Here is a 19,028-nt window from a genome sequence, read left to right as displayed (position 1 = left end):
TAATTTATGATTTTTGTAGACCTATAATGTAGGCTAAATTACGTCTTTGATTAGAAGTCCCATTGTACGAATTGTCCTTGTATTGATAAAAGAAAATTACTTCCGCAAATCTTTCTTTATACACTTCTTTACAGATGTGTGTGATTTGGTCAAAGTTTTGAGTGTTGGGTTAGGGTTGGGGTTGAGGTATGACACCAAGACTATAGACTATCATGCCTTGTTAGAAATTGTTGATGATGATTATCTTGATTAATTTTTTTTATTTTTTAAAATTGTGAATTTGGATGCAAAATCTATAGAAGCAAAAGGAAAAAAGGAAAATTCTTTTAGTTTTATAGTCTTTAGTCATCGTTGTGTCAATGATGTTGCATGATTAGAGGAGTTTGTGGGGACGTGGATATGCAAAATGTGTTGATTAGATGGCATTAAGTGCTTAAGAGAATAAATAAAGAAAAAACTTTTTTCCAATTTCATTTCAATATTCTTTTGATTTGTTGGTTTTTACTGTTAATTCAGAGTTTCATCATGAGTAGGTTTTTCAGTTAGTTGAGATTATCTTGGATTCAATTACTAGAAAATAAAGGGGTTAGACTTCTAAACGGCTATAGGACAAGAGTCCTTTGTAGATGGAGCAAGTTTTGTTATTATTTTCAAATACATAACCAGTTAATTAAGTCAGTTAGCACCTATTACTTGTACTCAATGGAGAAATTAGTTGTATAATTGACATTTATAAGGACAATAATCAAACAGTTTGGTGCTCTTTTCTAGAAAGCAACTTACAAGATATAGTTGTACTTTTCCTGTGACATTCTGTGGTAGAAAGAAATTTATATATAAGAGTAAATTGTAATAATGGTTTCTTAATTTTAATCAAATTAGAGTAATAGTCTCTCAAGTAAAAATTCATTATCATTAGTCTATCAACTCATCAAAACGTGTAGCTATGGTCATTTTCGTCAACTTCGTCAAAATTTTGTCAAAATGAGTTATGTTAGAAGGACCATAACTACAATTAGATTAAAGTTAAGGGATCATTTCTCTTGTTGGATTAAAATTGAGGGACCATTGGTAATGAATTTTTAGTTGAGGGCCTATAGCTGCTGCACGTTTTGATGAGTTGAGGGACCAATGCTAATGAATTTTTAGTTGAAGTACCATTGTTTTAACTGAGTTGAAGTTGAGATATCATTGTTAAAATTTACTCTACATATAATGCAATGTCTCCATGCCATAGAATTCATCCTCTCTTTTGAAGAATCATGGGCAATGAATTGTTGAAAAAAGTGAGCGGGTGGGCTATATGCATGTGTGTCAAACGCTGCAGCTTTTCATATCCCCTGTCAAGGAAATCAACACTACTAAATCGTCTTTTTCTATTCCCATCCCAACATTATTTCTAATATTTTGTTTAAAGTTATATGACATTAAATCAAATCCTTATAACATTTAATTTCCTTCATAAAAAAAAAAACCTTGACATTTAATCGAGAGACTCCAAAGCTATTCTCATTCCCTTCATATATTTTGTCAATCTCAAATTGTAAATCAATTCAACAAACAATAATAAGATTTATAAAATTTTTTGGTTATAAATTTTTTGGTTTCTCCTTTGCTCTACCTCTTACTTGAGTGCTAGGGTTTCATATTTTTTATTGAAACATTTAACTTTAATAATCCTTTCAAATTTGTTTATTGATGCTTTGTTATATTGGACTTTGGATTGCTTAGTGTGTGTATATATTATATGTATTGTGATGTTTTGGTCAATAACTTTGTAAATATTATCCATGTAATTTCTTTTATATTGATGCCCCATGTTGCATGAAATTCTGTGTGTAGAAAAACATTGTGGAATATGACCAATTCAGAACCTGGATTGTTGTTCAACAGAAGAGCAATGAACTACACGGCACCTATTATTCAACACATTTGACCTTATTTTCTTCCTCTTTTGATAAAAGAAAATGCCATTTCTTTTTTCCTTGATGCTCCTCCATCAGTCATCAGTTTTTGATTCAGAAAGTCATCCTTGACCAAACACATTATTTCTTGTTGCGAAACAGCAACAAATATGGCTGCCACACTTTCTGGACACTTGGGATATTGACTTCCTGATGGAATGAAATATCTTTTTTCTCAACTTGAAAAACATACGCAGGATTAAAGTCGTTAGGAAAACTTAAGCCCCCCGAAATCACACAAAAAACTTAGACGAAATGTCTGCAATTCTGCTTTTTCTTTTTCTTCTGCAAACTACTGCATTTTCTTTTGCAATTGGTCAGCAAGAAATCGGCAACATTAGGCTTGGTGTTTCTCTAAATGCCGATAACAAGTCATACTGGCTGTCAAATTTGGGCTAGTTTGCGTTCAAATTTTACAACGAAGGCAACAAGTTGGCGGTAGGCATCTAGTATGCGAAAATCCAACAGAAAACAATCGTATGGACAGCAAACCGCGATGCTTCGCTGCCACTCTCTAATGATGTAAAGCTACTTTTGAGTGGTAAAGGAATAATGGTCATGTCGCCAGATAACCAAGTTGTACCAGCAACCATTTCGAACATTTATGAGCCTGCTACCTCGGCTTCCATGCTCGATTCTAGTAAATTTGTATCATTTGGCAGAGTTTTGATACTTCAACCGATACCATTGCATCTAGCCAGCGACTGCTAGTTGGAAACAAGATTGTCTCCAGCATCTCGGACACAAATCATACAAGCGGAATGTTTAGACTTTCGATGCAGCGTGATGGGAACCTAGTGAAGTACCTGGAGGGTCTGATTGTATTACAACCTTATCATGCTTATTGGAATACTGGGATATTCAGGGCTGGATACAATGTCTCTCAACCTTGATCACAATGGGTAGCTATATCTCATCAATTCCACCAATTACAAAATATGTAACAATATGAATCAGAACCAGCTGTTTGATATGGGTATGTACCGGATGACGATTGACTTTGATGGTATACTCCGGTTATACTCCCATTCTTTGATTCATAACGATTCATGGTCAGTTCAGTGGTCATCATCTTATGATAAGTGCGCTCCACTAGGGCACTGTGGGTTAAATACATATTGTGTTCCCATTGATCAGGATCCACCTTGTGTTTGTCTTCCTGGTTTTGTTTTCATTGATCAACGCCAAAGAGATTTAGGCTGCATGAGGAATGTAAGTACTGTTGGTTGCCCGGACGAGAATAGAATTACATATTCCATTGCTGATATGGATGGTTTTGTGTAAGAGCACACCCCATATTCTGTTCTCAACATTACTGAGACTGCTTGTAGAGAGGACTACTTGAGAGATTGCAACTGTGAAGCTGCAGTTTATAGTGACAAGATGTGCCAAAAACAAAGGTTTCCACTAACATTTGGAAGAACTGACGGAAGTGGCTCAACTATGATCAAAACTGTAAGTAAAGCAAGAAAAGACCAACTTCGAACATGAATCTTTATCGGCGGTATTGCAATGCTAACTTTTGCACTTATTATTCTAGCAATTACCAGTTTTGTTATTTATAGATATTGTGTTGCGGATTACAAAAAGATTCCGAATTCAGAAAATGGCGGGTTTGTTGAAGATGTCGCGCTGCGATCATATTGTGAGCTTGAAAAGGCAACCAAAGGTTTTAGTGATCAAGTGGGCAAATGAGCCTTTGGGACAATTTATAAAGGGGTCATACCATCAAATGGTGGGAGAGTAGTGGCCATCAAGAAACTAGAGAAAATGGCGGATCAAGGAGACCGGGAATTTCGAAATGAGATGAATGCAATCGGAATGACACATCACAAAAATCTGGTTAAATTGCTTGGCTACTGTCACGAGGGACCGTCACAAGGGATCAAAAACGCTTCTAGTTTACGAGTACATGACCAATGGCTCACTTGTAGATTTCCTTTTTCAATCGGATAGAAGACCAACTTGGAAGGAAAATATTGGCATATGTCTTAATGTAGCTCAAGGCATACTTTATTTACACGAAGAGTATGACACACAGATCATCCACTGTGACATCAAGCCGGAAAATATACTAATGAGTGACCAAAAATGTGCAAAGCTTGCTGATTTTGGTTTTGCCAAGCTGCGACCAAACTAGGACATATACCAGGTTAAGAGGAGCACGAGGTTATGTTGCACCTAAGTGGCATAGAAACGTTCCCATAACAGTGAAAACAGACGTATACAACTTCGGGGTTGTGTTATTAGAGATTATATGCTACAGAAGATGTGTGAATATGGACATATGAGGATCAAGTTATCCTTGAGAATTGGTTATACCATTGTTTGGAAGTCGACGAACTGGATAAGCTAGTAAAGGATGAAGATGTCGACAAGAATGAACTTCAGAAGATGGTTAAGATAGGACTTTGGTGCATCCAAGATGAGCTAGCATTTCGCCCTTCGATGAAGAAGATCGTACTGATGCTGGAAGGGATGGTAAAGATACCAAACCCGCCAAGTTTTGCCTCCATTTCTAGTTCCGTTTCCTGACTAAGCCTTGCAGTTAACTGATTTGGAAACTAGCTAGCTTCTGTGTAATTTTTGTTGCAGCGTTGGTTTTATTGTTTGCTTTGGTTTGGAGTAACAATTTATCTTCATGTACTATGTTACAATCTGATACGTACAAAATGAATAACAAGTAAATTTCAGACTTCACCGTGCATACAAATTAGGTGGTGTATGGTTTCTTTAATTTAGGTGATAAGTCTATCAATGTATAGAATGAAGTGGAACTATGTGAGAGCTTTTCTTTCCCCTGTGAAAATCTTTCTCACCGGCATGTGAGGTTTTCTTCTCATTGATCTAGCTATTCCTGATGGTTTACTGTGCAGTTTGTTTTTGTGGTTAGTTTGTTTTCAGTTTTATCTAGCTCTTCCTGATGTCTACAATTTTCCCACCCCTTCCTTACAATCTTCATCATCTCTCCCTTCATTTCCTACTTTTGCTTTTGTTCTCACCATTCTGAGCTCTTTTTCCAAACACCCGTTTCCTTCCTTGACCCAAGCCCCCATCATATTTTTCTTTTGGCTCCATAATCTCTGATCGGTTACTGCCTCTATGTATCGCAATTTGTCGCGGATCTATGGGAGAATGTGTAGAGCTTTAGTTCAGGTGTTCCCACCATCACCATTGTTGGCCCTTCTCGCTGTTCGCCCTTGTCGGCGATATTTCTCGTGGGTTTACACCTACGTGCTTCCTTAGTCTCGTGGTGGCAATCCTTGTGTTGGTCCATGGTGGATGATGTGGCCTCTTTCTTCTCCAATTTCGGGTTTCTTCATGGTGTGATCCCTAGTGATCGTGGTGGGAGGCGAACAGTTGTGCTGATTTCAAATGGTGGCATTTCTAGGGTTTTTCTATGTAGTTTGTTTGTGTGTGATGGGCTCTAAGGTTCTTGGGCTGTTTTCTTATGTGTGGTTGTGGCCCATTTTCTTTTTTGTGCTTAACTTGTAATGGGCTTTGTTGTACTTGTTTTGGTTAGTATGAAATGTACCATTTACAAAATAAATAAATAAATGAAGTGATGCAAACTTTAGGGTTACTTACATTTTACACCATTTAGGTTTGAAGTGTTTTTCAAAATGGGTCATGAGGTTTCCATTTTTTCAAGCTGCACATTTACACCTTTTGTCTATTTGAACGTCTAATTATCCATTAAATTGACGAGTTTTTGGGTTAATTTGGTACAAATGTAGCTATATATGTCAACCCAATTATGTGTTCCACGCTTACAATGTCATCAATTTAAGGACTCAAAACATTTGTTAGACAAAAAACATAATTGATACAGTTCTAAAATCTCAAGGTGTAGTGTGAAAATTTTAAATCTTATGACCCATTGACATGGAACGTTATGCGACAATTTACTTGAGTAGAAAATAAACTTGAGCATCAGGTTTCCTTTTTTTTTTTTTTTTTTTTTTTTTTTTTTTAACAAACGATATTATCTACATTAAGGCGGAAGGAGATGAGGTTTAGCCTCACAATGAGTTAATAATAATATGATTCAAATTCATCTTTAATGAGAATTATACTTAAGACCTCTCATTTATTAATGAATAATAATATTCCTAGATGGTAAGCCTTTCTTTATTGCCCCAAAAAAATGAGCAGCCTTTGTCTCATTTGACGGATTGAAATAACGGAGTTTACTGTCCGATTAAACCAACGGGAGCATGAGTGCAATTTGACTCGCTCCTTAACTTGGCAAAGCAATCTGGCCGGTCCAAGTGTACTCATGATCCACGTGGCAAAATCCCTGCTAAACTGTCGAAGGGATCCAATGAGGCCTCCCGCAGTAAAACTACTCTAAAAGAATAAACACGCGATCAGAGTCGTCGGCGAGTATCGACGTCAAAATCCACTCGCTGGAGCAAAGCAGGTCACTGAAAATAAATAAATAAAAATTTTAAAAAAGCACAGAAGCTGAAGCTGTTGCGGGAAAAAGCTTGATCAAATTAGGGTTTCGCGAATTCGAATCGCCGAAAAGGTTCAATCAAGTTAGGACTTTTATCAAATTTTTAGTTATAATTGCTTAATTTTTTTGCTGAAATTTGGAAATTTGCAGGAAAACTGAAATGGGGGACGGCCTATGGAACCGGCAGCAGCAGCAGCAGCAGCAGCAGCAGCCGCAGCATCAACTGGGTCCCTCTGGCGGCGTGCATAAACGACCTCGTTCTGACTACGGTTCGTCCTCTGTGGCCGTGTCTCATAGTTATTTTCTTTAATTGGATGAAACTGTGATTGGATTCTTTTGCATTATAGATTTAGTTGTCAAACAATTTAAATTTGTGATCTTTTTTGTGTTTTATTCGAGCGATATTATAATCTAATCGAAACTATGGGAAGTGGAGGATTCGAACTTGGTTGTAAAGAGGGAGCACACTGCTCAAGCGAACTTAGCTCGAAGTCTGATTTTTGTGCTATAAGTGTTTTTACTGTAGTAGTTCTTGATGGGTTTTCGGGTTTCACTGTAAAATTATGTTCAAAATGGTGAATTTTGTGTGAAGAGTATCTATCGTTGACAAAGATTCCAGTTCGGTTGTCTGATGACTCTGCTTGTTTTTATCGCCAATTATTCCTGCAGATATGCAGATTCTGGTTTTGTAGCTAGGTGCCTTTCTTTTCTTTTCTTTTTTTGAAAACAAAATGAAAAATGTTTGCTTCTGTTTATTTTCTTACATCTTCAGGTTCTTCATGAAGCATATAATATAGTTTAGCCTTTTTGTTGCACTTGGTACAATCGGGGTCAACAGTCATACTTGTATGATTCCATATCTTAATGTATCTTTCAAGAAAGCCTTACTAGCAGATGATTTTTGTTGTTATTTTCTTTGTAACCAAATCACAGTTTGTCGCTCTTATGTTTCTTTCAGTCCGTACTGAATAAGCTGAAACCAACAAAACCTGGTTCAGTGTGGTTGTTGAGACCTTTGTGCAAAATGAAAAGTACTACATTACACGGTACTTAAGAATGGGTATTTTCCCCAACCCAACCAAATCCCAAACCTCTGAAGTGATATCAAGTAGCTTCTTCCTTTAAGTGCGGCCAGTCCTCCAATCTAATGCTATTTTTCAATAATGATGGTAATAAGATTCTCCTTGCATATTTATGATGCATATTATTGATATAAATTTTGATAACCAAATCCCCTTTTTTATTCGTTTAGTTTTTTGTCTGTTGAATTGTTCTTGTTATAACTTCGTAGTCACTGATCAAAAGCATAGCCTTGTATAGTTTTATGTAGATGTTTCAATTGGTATGTTTTCTTTGTACTTTTGAACCTTGCAAGCAGTTTTACTAGTTCATCACCACCTTGTTTGTTAACTGCTAGATGGGGTATCCCCTATTGCTTCTCAATTGGTTTCTTGATTTATGTTCTTTCATTTCCTCTTTTATGCCTTTTCTCTTGTTCAATAGTTGTAATATTTACAGCTGAATTATGTCTGTTTGTTAATGTTTTCTAAGTGTCTTGCCTTTTTCATAAAGGGTAAAATATGCGTTCCGTGCATTAAGTTTGTCAAACATCAGAAATGTATTCTGAAAAGGATCTCAACTTTTATTTTTCGCGTTAGGAAACAACTTTTCCCCAATTTATTATGTTTTCAGGGGAAAAGTGAAACATGGTAAATAGTTAGAAACACAGAAAGGAACCTTTCAACTGGAATGAGTATCTCAGTCTTCCTCAGAGCATCTGTTGTTGGCCCTCACTTTTCACGTTTGTCGCCTCTCTCTGCTTTTCTTTCTCCTTTGCATCTCGTCTCTCACACTCTCTCTACACCCTAAAAACCTGCACTCCAGCCCCACTCCCAAAGCCTGTCTGAGAGCCATTCTTCGAAACCAATATGTGGACCCTCTTCTTCTTCAACATCCCCCCCCCCCTCTTCCCTCTCTCTCTCCCTCTCTCTCCCTTCTCAATGTTGTCATCTCTGTCTCAGATGTGAAAACATTTGGTACTGGATAATAAGTTTGACGTGAATAAGTCTTATGTGATAAATTTGAATGATAGAATTTGGTATCATTTCAAGTTAAATGGAGTCGACAAGAACTTTATTGAACTTGTAAAATGGAGATATGGAAGATGCTACTTGTATAGGATATAGAGCTGATGTTGGATGTTTGATGTTGCTTTATTTTATTGTATCAGTTTCTTATTGGTGTCGGAATGGTTATACTGTACTTGTATCTGTTTCTTTATCTCTCTTTTTGGTGATGCTTTATATTACTTTATTTTATTTATAAATCTGGAGTGGTTATACTGTACTTGTGTTGGATGTATATTTGGTGTTGGATGTTTGATTGATATGAATGTTCCAGTTAAAAGGCTCTAAATCACAATGGTTTTGGTTAGATTTGCTACGTCCATGGGATAAGTCAATTTCACTTTGTGCCATTTAAAAGGGCACTAACTCACAATAAATGTTTGGTTCATCGGCATGTCTTATCAAAATGCATTAACATTAGTTATGTGTTTGGTTATAATACTTAGCTGAAGCTAATTTTCAAATATTGCTGCTTAATTGCAAATTCTGTAATTCAATATTTTCTCATACTAACAATAAATTCATTTTCATTGTTTTCGTTTTAAGAAACAGTTTTCAAACTATTCTACCAGATGCATTCTGTAATGTTAAAATGCAAAAATATTATCTTGTTTTCATTTTTTGAAAACATTTTGTGCAGATGGTTTTGGAAAACATCACCACACAGGTCCTTACTTTTCTGTATTGTCTACCTCTCTTCAGGTCAAGAGATGCATGGTTATTTTGCACGAGAGGATGATATTGGCGGTCCTAGGACTGTAAAGGATAGCAGATCAATCGGATCAGCATATGACCGCTATCTTCAGAATGCGGTGACTTTCTTAAGCATTTGAAACTATGCTTATTATTCATTGTGATACAGCTCCCTGTTTTTGTACTAAAACATTATCCTACTTTCTTTTAAAGGAAATGCCTTCGTTCGCTTCTGGAGAAGTGAGTACTTTTGGTGGAGCTGGAATGGGAAGGGCTGTTGGTGGTGGAATGTCAGGTCCTCCAATGGCTGATCATTCTATGAGGGGTCGTCCTGGAGCTATGTCTTCTGATCTACTAACAAATGGTCGAAATATGAATCTTGCTAATCAGCTCCCAGTAGATGCAACGGCTAGGCCTGGACGTGAAACAGTTCCTTTACCTCTGGATGCATCCAGCACTTTATATGTTGAAGGACTTCCTCCTGACAGCACAAGGAGGGAAGTAGCTCGTATCCTTTATGATCTTTCTATTATGCTTAAGAGTTATTGCATTTTGCTGTTTCCAATCTTATTGCTTAACTCAATAAATTTTCCATCGCTCATCCTTTACATTACTCCAAGATATCTTTCGTCCTTTTGTGGGATACAAAGCAGTGAGGCTTGTGAGCAAAGAGTCCAAACACGTATGTGGGGGAGGATTATTGTAAACAATTACTTTTCTTGGTCATTCTGTTTTTATTGTTCACTCTGACTTGAGATTCTTGGTCATTCTGTTTTTATTGTTCACTCTGACTTGAGATTCTTGTTGTGCTACTTGGTTTGACTTTCGGGAAGTTTATAATCTGTCTTCACACTAATATTCCGGTTTGTCCGTAATGCAGCGTGGTGGGGACCCTCTTATTCTTTGTTTTGTGGATTTTGAAAATCCAGCCTGTGCAGCAACTGCTATGAGTGCCTTGCAAGGTGATTGCTTTTTCTTGTCATCAACCTTGGTGGCTATCAGTTTCAAAGAAAGCTTGTTTCTTCGTTTTGCTTTTATTTGTTTCCTTTATAACTTCGTAACTGCTATTTCAATGGTACCTTATTCAATCATGTAAATGGTAAATTTATGCTAGAATTCTTCATGCATAGCAGGTGTAAAGAGGATGAGGCAGTTCACAAAAATGTTATAGATGGTTTCTTGTAATTTAAGAGTGGAGTTTATGATACCTCTGCGCTCTAGAACCTGTAGAACTAGCTTGCGTTGCTCATTATAATTCCCATGCTAGTGGTTTTTGAAATGCTGGTAGATGCTGACATTTGTGTTTGCATTCGCAGGTTATGAAATGGATGAACACGCTCCAGATTCTAATTACTTGCGGCTGCAGTTTTCTCGGTTCCCAGGTCCCAGGTCTGGACCTGGACGTAACAAGAGGTGATAGGCATTAGGTAATGAGAAACGTCTGCGTTGACGTAATCAAGATTATATTAGCTCTTATACATTCCATATATATGCTCCTTTCTGTAGTGGTAACCACATTGTACCCAGAATATACAATGTTAATTGCTCAGGCTTGGGCACACACTAACTGTAAGCACTTGTAATGCACGCTGTTGTTTCCAGTACTGAATCCAGACAGTTTTAAAGTAGTTATATTTAACGGAGATCTGATTTTGCATTTCCATGGTCTACGAAATTTACCGAAGGAATGTTTTTAATTCTGAATATCTTCTTCTCTTTGACATTATACCATGTATAGACCACCGCAAAATTAGTAGAGATAGTTTCCATACAGATTGTTTCCATATTCTGGAGGACTTCCATGGCCGGAGTATCTTGCCACCATAGTGTCCCGTTCCAATGTCCCAATGTGTTGTGGAGACTTCAAATGGCACTGCGTCATTAGCACTAGGCATTGTGTTGTACGTGTCCCATGAAAGTTGCTCTCCATATTTAGAAGCGGGAATCATTCTTGGGGATGGAGATACATATGAAGAAGAATAAAACCCTAATCAAAGGGGTGAAATCTTCCACATTTGATCACCAAATTAGGTGGCTTAAGCATTTAAGTGCAACATGAAATGAACTGCCGCCATCCAAGAGTAGTTGGAAGCAATCTGGATGTTGCAATCCTAATGGGCCAAGAGTTGGGTTATAGAACTAGAAATGCTTGTCTTATAGAAGTGGCTAGCTGCTGAGGCACAATCCCCTTGAAAACTAGGGCTTTTTTTAGCATGATTTGCAGGCTTCCGTTATAGATATTGTATGGGAAGTGATTTCCCCACTCTTTTTTTTCTCGTACAACTCCCTTTTTTCTTAGGTTTAGGGTTGGATAAATTAAAGGAGCATCAATTAAAAGAACAAAAGGTGAATGCATAAGGAGAAAACGAATGAAACCCTAATCAAAGTGGTGAAATGTTCCACATTTGATCGCCGAATTACTGATGGAGATGCACTCTCTCCTTGTATTTAGGGTTGGATAAATCAAAGGAGAATTAAACGAAAGAAACAAAAGGTGAACGTGAATGCAGGAGGAGAAAACGAGAATGTTAAGATCACTACCCTATTTAATTTGTCTTTTATTGTAGGTTGCACTGCCTGTAGAGTTATAGAAGAGCAAAGACAGTGCATGATGAGAATAGACAATGCATGGTGTCATGTCTTTTGGTGTTAGAAATTTGATCCGAATCTTTCCTTTTTGGACTACAGTGAAGGACTGAGGCTTATGCTATATCGTCCCTCCCAATGCTAAGAAGTAGCTAGTGGGCTGCCGATTACATCACATGGCCTTTGAACTCTATCTCAATTATTGCAAAGACCATTGCCTCTTCAATGAATGCTTCTAACCCATAATCCTATGCTCCTAGAGCTAGAGCTTCCCCCCACCCTTCTTGGCATTAACACACTGCCGGGATATACCGCTGTATCTCTCTCATCATGTGATTAATGATTCGTTTGATTACTTTCTTCAAAAGGCACTTATACTATAACTGCTTTTGTTGTAAAAACTTTGATTTTTTTTTTTTATATTGAAAATCCAAACTGTTACATTGAAAAAGCACTTAAAAGTGCGTCTTGAAGAAGCATATGATAAGTGTTTCTCTAAAAAACGCTATTACGAGCCAAAATCATTTCTAATTTTTTCTTGCCAATCACAGCATAAACGCTTTTGGCTTTTATAGAAGTAATCTCAATCAAGCCATAAGTAAAAAGAGGGTGATATAGGCCACTAGACCCAAACGAAAGAGAAAGCTAAAAGTGGGCAATGAATTGGTTTTCGATTTACCATCAAATTGGCACAACATTCGGCATTGTTTTGCAAGGATGCTTTCTTCTTAGCATTGATTTTACACACACTCTAGTCTGTGGTATAAAACGAGCGAGGGTTTGGTTGGAGAACAAGTCTGAGTGGTTAATCCCATGTGGGCTGGAGGGTTTCATTTGGTGCCATTACTCCTTTATGTGATTCTAGCATCCTTTTGGAACTGGAAGAGAAGCTGAGGGGAAAAGGTGGTTTAGGGCAAAAAGGATATTGAGTTTATAAACCGGGAAAATGGCTAAGCAATTATTTGGCGCCAACATGACTCTTACCTAAATATAGACTTGTTGTGGTAAAAAAGAAAAAGGCAAAAGGGGGTAACTGTAAATACAAATTGTATCAAAGTGTAAATTGTCCCATAGCCTGTCCAGGGACCAGATCATTGAGTTGTTGCTGCAAGCCCGCAAGCCAAAAAGGAGAAAGTTGTGGATTAGATAGACGCATCGTCTTCGTTTGGTATAATTCCAAGTCGTCCTGGGTGTTTCCTCTTCTATGTGGCCTCTTTCTTCCTTTGGATTTTTGAGCTCATGAGCAAATTGATTGTCGTTTTCTGTTTCCTGAAGACAAAATTTGACTCTCTGAAAGAACACTTTTTCATGAAATTAGTTTGAAGTCTATTCTACACCTAAATGGACTTCAATCATTAATTTTGTGTTAACTAAGAATGTATGTATGAATTCTTGTATTACGGTTTAATAGTATTTATCTCTATTTTTAAGTAAGAAACCATAAGTTTGATTCTCATAAATTGCGAGTTCGAAACCAAACTCTTCTCAGCCCATTTGTGTAACTCTGTCAGGCTTTCGTCCCAGATATTGTTGTATAACAAAAATGTATGCATGACTAAATATCTGCATGAATTATTACGTGCGGACGCAGGAAAAAACAAATTCACTTGCCTTATTTCCAAATTAAGGCTTTATTTCTTCCTTATTTTAGAATTACTTGATTATCTAGCCTATGCTCATATTACATTCAACTACAACGATTCAAACTGTTTATTTTTTAAGTTGCATCTGATAGATCATTTTTGTAAAATATTAGCTAAATTAAAAATATATGAGGCATCTAATTGAGTAAAAAAACAATTGACGAACACTATATATTCTAAGAAGCATATGAAATTTCATTTTAACAATTAAATAGGCAAATAGTTTCAAATTCAATTAAATTTTTGTAAAGATGATCTATGAATTAAAACTTATAAAATAAACGGTACAGATCATTGAAATTCGATATATTGTGAGCTCCATAACTAATCCTCATTTAGAAAAAAAACAAAATAGAAATCCCTCGTTAAGGCATGTGCCTTTGAGTAGGTAAAATTTGAAACGTGAGATGTCGTTCGCTATGGAAACAAAGATCGAAAGTCTTCATGGTCCCATTCCTTGAATCAGAACAAAAGAACTTTAAAGAAAAGTCCTTTAATAATGTCCAACTTTGGACACTTTTGTTCATGCATGCGTTCACTGACTTATCTGATCTCGTTGTTTTGAAGTAGAGAGATTTTTCTGTGTGACCGGTACATAAGGTGGTACATTATGTGTCATTATACAAATAATGAAATATATGTGTTAAAAAGTTAATAACTAAAAAATAACATTTTCCACCACTTACATAAAAACATGTGGTGTACTATTTATATTCTTGTCATAATGAAAAACTTTTTGAAGGATAAGAGAGGAAATTACAGACTAAACTATGTGGCACTACATGCAGCATGTCAATTGCATCAACTCATCAAGCTTTCAACCTTTTCATGGCATCTTCAAAGCATATGCCTAACTTCTTAGAAATATGCTCAACATCTAACATTTTTGTAATCCATAAAGAAATACATACGTTAACATTTAGAAACAAAATCCAGACAATAAGAGAGAGATGACTGTCCAGAAAAAAAAGTAAGAGACAGATGCATCCATCGATAAAAAAGAAAATAAAAAAGAGATGCGTCAACAACTCAATATTTATTATCTGTTGAATCGCAGTTTAACATACATATCATTGCTAATAAGATTGTCACTATTAGTTATCGAGGACATAACAATCTGTATTGTATTTACAATTATATGAGTTAAACTTCATACATCCTCCGATTGAATGACAATAACTACTATAAAAATGTCAAAAGTTAATTAGTCAGTATCACATATATGTAAGTAGGTTATATAAATACACATAAACAAATAAGTTTTTGTATATATGCTATACTTTGATTTGTTTATAACAAGAAAAGGTTTCACATTATTGCTAGCTAGGCTAAGCGCACTTCCCTCCTATTTAGTGTAGATAATATTGTTTGTTAAAAAAAAAAAAAAAAAGGCTGTTGCTTTATGACCATAAATTTATGTAGAGCAACCGATTGGGATATCTCAAAGTTCTTATTCGTATACAACACACTTTGAGACAGGTAATAATTATAACAAAATTAAAGATTATAATCTTATAACGTTTTTAGATTAGCTAAAACATTGGTAAACATATTTAGCTTGCTAAAAACATATGTCGAAATGTGCCACACCTGGAGGATTTGTGACAAATTCATCGTTTTAGAACAATGAAAAATAACACGTTGCATGTAAGAATTTTCTAGTTTGTTGAATGCCATCAACATCCATCACGTTTAAAAGTATGGGAGTCCCTCAATAAAGTCTGGACCCAAAAATCTTCCACTAACCAACAAATATTTGGACCAGACACGTATACGTATGGAAATCTATCAATTCTGTTTTGTAACTTTGTCTAACAAACTGGCTTTCTCTTGGACTTGGATGGCTTATATATTTTTTCAGATACTATAAATAAATAAATATATATATATATATATAATCTATCCACGAAAATTTCATTTTCATGCTTTCCCTTTCACATCGGTGTCTTAGAGATAATATCATTTCTTTGATTAATGAACTTGAAATAAATCGTATTGCATTATGTACATTACACACTATATAGTCTAAATTAACATCATGAAGCACCCAAAACCTAAACCTAATGGATTTTATGAAGCCGCAGGTTTGGGTACATTAATGATCACTACAAGAAAAAGGAAGGGAAGATTATATTCACATATTTCAAATTATTTCTTCCACACTTTTTTAATTTTTTAATATTTTTCTATAAAGTGTTAGTGATGTGTAGAAAATATTAACAAATTAAAAATGTGTGAGAAAAGTAATTTGGGATGTGTAAATATAATCTCTCAAAAGGAAAAGGATCCGGTGAGGATCATTTTCCTAGGGATTCCATGATCGTGACCGTTCATTGTATATCGTACGGTCAGAAATCATTCTACAATTTAAAATTTAAAATTAAATATAAATAGTATCTACAAAAATTGACCGTACGATATACGATGAATGATCATAATCACGGAATCCCTAAGAAACCGGACCCTTTTCCCAAGAAAAGTAGGCTTTAGTCACGATTTGTTAAGAGTAATCTAACCTAAAAGCTATACCACATTCTAAACACAAAATTTGGTAAGAATATGATGATTTATTTTATTTTCTCAAACTATAGAGCAGTTACTCTCACACTGGCGACAATTATCCTCCCCCAAATCTGGGTATATTTCTACTAAAAATAATGTTTACATATAGAAACCGTATAGTACGTTTATTGAAATTGGTTCTATATCAATGGAATCTCCGCATCCGTAAATTAAATTAAAGTGGAACTCGAGGAAAAAAATGGAGTACATATGAAGATAAGAAGACAAAGAAGAAAACTACAAACTTGGAGCTTCAAGGAGACGGACGGAGCAGGGAGTATAAAGAGCCACAACCCAGAATTCTACAATGAAAAAGAAAACATTGTATTTTTCTTCGAAGTGCTTTCACATTTTCTTCTTGGCTATAAGAGCCAAAGTCCAGAATTCCACAATGAAAAAGAAAACATTGTATTTTTCTTCGAAGATCTTTCACATTTTCTTCTTGGCTTTACATAATCAATTAGCATATTCTCACCCCCAAGAAACGATATAAGAAAACAGCCAAATTAAGGTAAATTCGATATAATGCATTTTTTTATTTTTTTATAGCAAGGAATATATAAAGAAATTAAGGAAAACTAATGAAAAAGGCTTGAAAATTTTAAGTTTTAATGATAAGAACAAAATAAAAGGTAAAGTGAATAGTACCAGGATTGACTTTTTAGTGTTCATTAAAATGAACAGTACCGTGGGCTTTTCGTTAAAACTCCCAAGAAATTAAGGAAGTATGGGAAATCGAAGAAATATAACTCTCAATGAGTTTATACTATATATGGTGCACATGTATAATCAGGAAATAAACTTTTAGCGAAAATAAGCTGCAAAATTGACTAAATTTTTCTTCATATTTACACTCAATTTTTTTTCAATAATATATGTAGAATTTAGCCAAAGGAATTAACTTCGTTCCTTAACGATTGAGGAGGAGTTCCTCCCCAATTCACATTGTAGCCAATTCACTGACCTTCATCCTTATGATTGGAATCATTCATACTATAAATTACTGTGTAAATATCATCTTAGCAAAAAAAAAAAAAAAATCAATTAAATATAAGATCGTTTTTGGTCATGAAACTGTGTAAAAATAGATTAACCGATCCAGTATATGAATTCCGAAACTTCTATCTACTTGCTATAATTTATTGACTAAACAATCTTAGTTTTAATTAATTTTTTATAGATAATCTTTACTTACAAAATGATTTATAATATAATGATTCTGATCATAAGTACAAACTTCTCCTCAGAAGCCAAGCTCAAAAGTTAAATAAAAAACAAAACCAAAATGATCCTCCGCTGTACTCAGCTCAACTCTCCACTTCCCTTCATCTTACAAGCTTCTAGATTTAGATTTGTCTCAAATCACATGCCAACTAATCTGCCCAGCTCGATTTTGATTCTTTGAAAATTCCAGTGCCTCTACTTTTTCATTTCTAAATCTTACTCACTCCCATTATATATAATTAGTTTTTTTTATTTTTATATATATATATATATATATTTATAAAGATGCTTTGTCTAGATATGAAAGACATAGTAGTGATTCAAAGAGATCATTAGGAGCCAAAAATATTTAGTATTTTAAATTGGTTTTACTACATCGCACATTGAGATGAATTTTTAAACAGTCCATCTAGCTTAGCTAGCTCCCATGAAAGCTACAACATGAAAGCTGACTGTCAATTTTCCAAGGGTTTCCACATGAAATGGCATGAAATGGGTTAATGTCACTTTAAATAGTTGATATAAAATGAAAACAAAAGTACAACTGGTTGAGAACTTTCCTTTCATGTTCTCCATATCTTAGTTGCCTCTTGCATACAACAATTTTACGAATCTTTAATCATACACATCAAAATTTTGTTAAAGGATAACAACAGTAGCAAGTTAAGCTGGATCAAATACAAGAATGAACATAAGAACGTGCATGCATGGTTACGTTTTCCTTTTGTTTTTTTTACAGAGAAATCTTGAGAAGCAGTCAAAGGCAACGTTATGTTTTTACTACTGAGATCTGTGTGCTAAAAGGAGATTACGTAGCTAGGTTCAATCTTCACCTAACACTCCTATTATCACTTGTGACTATAAAAGATATATGTGTTGGGGTTGGCTGATGTTAATTAGTTGTTCGTATTGATTTGAGAAATTTGATGGAAATGAGGATTAATGAATTACAATTAGAGCTGGCAAATAGTTGGGTTTAGTTGGTTTGGGTTAGATTCACCACTAATTGATTTCTACATGGGTCATTCAAACTCAATCCATTAGCTTATGCAATGGTGGAGCGAAGAATTTTTCACTGGGTGGGTTAGCTTAAAGGTTTAAATATTTATAAACAAAAAAAACATGATACCGTATTTTCATTGTATTAGCTAACTAAATAAAATTTTGGCAAGGTGAGCCAAGAATAAACAAATACATGTTTAAATTCAAACAAATCCAAAACATATACAAGAATCGATGAGAAAAAAAGAATGTAAGAAAAATAGATAGTTTGTAAATTGTATTATATAATCTTATATAATCAAATCGAGAGAATTTGGATTAGTGACTAATATATGGTGAATTATATTCGAAAATCAATAAAAATTACATGTCAAATTTTATTTTTGGGCTATAACCCAGGATAGCCCTTAACATGGCTCCACCAATGAGCTTATGGTAAAAATGGTTGACCCGAAATGACTCGTTCTGTTAACAAGTCAACTGTTGTAACGATTTTTATTATTTTATTATTTTATTTTTATTTTAAAAAAAACATTCGGCTGAAACCCAACTATTTCACAAACTATTTTAACTGGTCAACCGTTGGTCTAGTTTTGTACTTGCCAACAAAACAAAGAACATATGAAATAGTAAATTGTTTCAAAGTAAATCAAATAGCGACGTAGATTATATAACAACGAGTTATCGTTTTAACAATTAAAATTTTCTTTTCATTGGTTCAGACAATTTTCGAATTGGTATCAATTTCGGTGTTATTGTACAAATGAAA

At 35.0% G+C, this 19,028-nt stretch overlaps 1 protein-coding gene across 2 annotated transcripts; it reads left to right on the top strand.

Moving 5' to 3' along the window:
• The first annotated feature begins 6,333 nt into the window (after nt 1-6,333).
• LOC103957982 (RNA-binding protein 2) lies at nt 6,334-10,899 on the top strand. 2 transcript variants are annotated; one of them, XM_009370206.3, is made up of 7 exons: nt 6,334-6,495; nt 6,574-6,692; nt 9,252-9,361; nt 9,456-9,750; nt 9,863-9,924; nt 10,123-10,204; nt 10,559-10,899. In XM_009370206.3, the coding sequence occupies exons 2-7, from the start codon at nt 6,584-6,586 to the stop codon at nt 10,657-10,659; spliced, it is 759 nt and encodes a 252-aa protein (XP_009368481.2). In that variant the 5' UTR covers nt 6,334-6,495; nt 6,574-6,583; the 3' UTR covers nt 10,660-10,899. The 2 variants fall into 2 exon arrangements, with proteins under 2 accessions (XP_009368481.2, XP_048446168.1); XM_048590211.1 differs by lacking the exon at nt 6,334-6,495 and adding an exon at nt 7,382-7,592.
• The last annotated feature ends 8,129 nt before the right edge of the window (nt 10,900-19,028 follow it).

The sequence above is a fragment of a genome, unplaced genomic scaffold (genome assembly GCF_019419815.1).
Source record: "Pyrus x bretschneideri cultivar Hongxiangsu unplaced genomic scaffold, Pyrus_bretschneideri_v1 Contig1, whole genome shotgun sequence".
NCBI lineage: Eukaryota > Viridiplantae > Streptophyta > Magnoliopsida > Rosales > Rosaceae > Pyrus > Pyrus x bretschneideri.
Note: the sequence above shows the minus strand (reverse complement) of the source record. Positions and strands in the feature narration are given on the sequence as shown.

Excerpts from the sequence above, each read along its gene's own strand:
- LOC103957982 (XM_009370206.3), top strand. The coding sequence starts at position 6,584 with ATGGGGGACGGCCTATGGAACCGGCAGCAGCAGCAGCAGCAGCAGCAG. Across the intron at positions 6,693-9,251 it reads ACGACCTCGTTCTGACTACG|GTCAAGAGATGCATGGTTAT; the intron begins GTTCGTCCTCTG and ends ACCTCTCTTCAG. Across the intron at positions 9,751-9,862 it reads CACAAGGAGGGAAGTAGCTC|ATATCTTTCGTCCTTTTGTG; the intron begins GTATCCTTTATG and ends CATTACTCCAAG.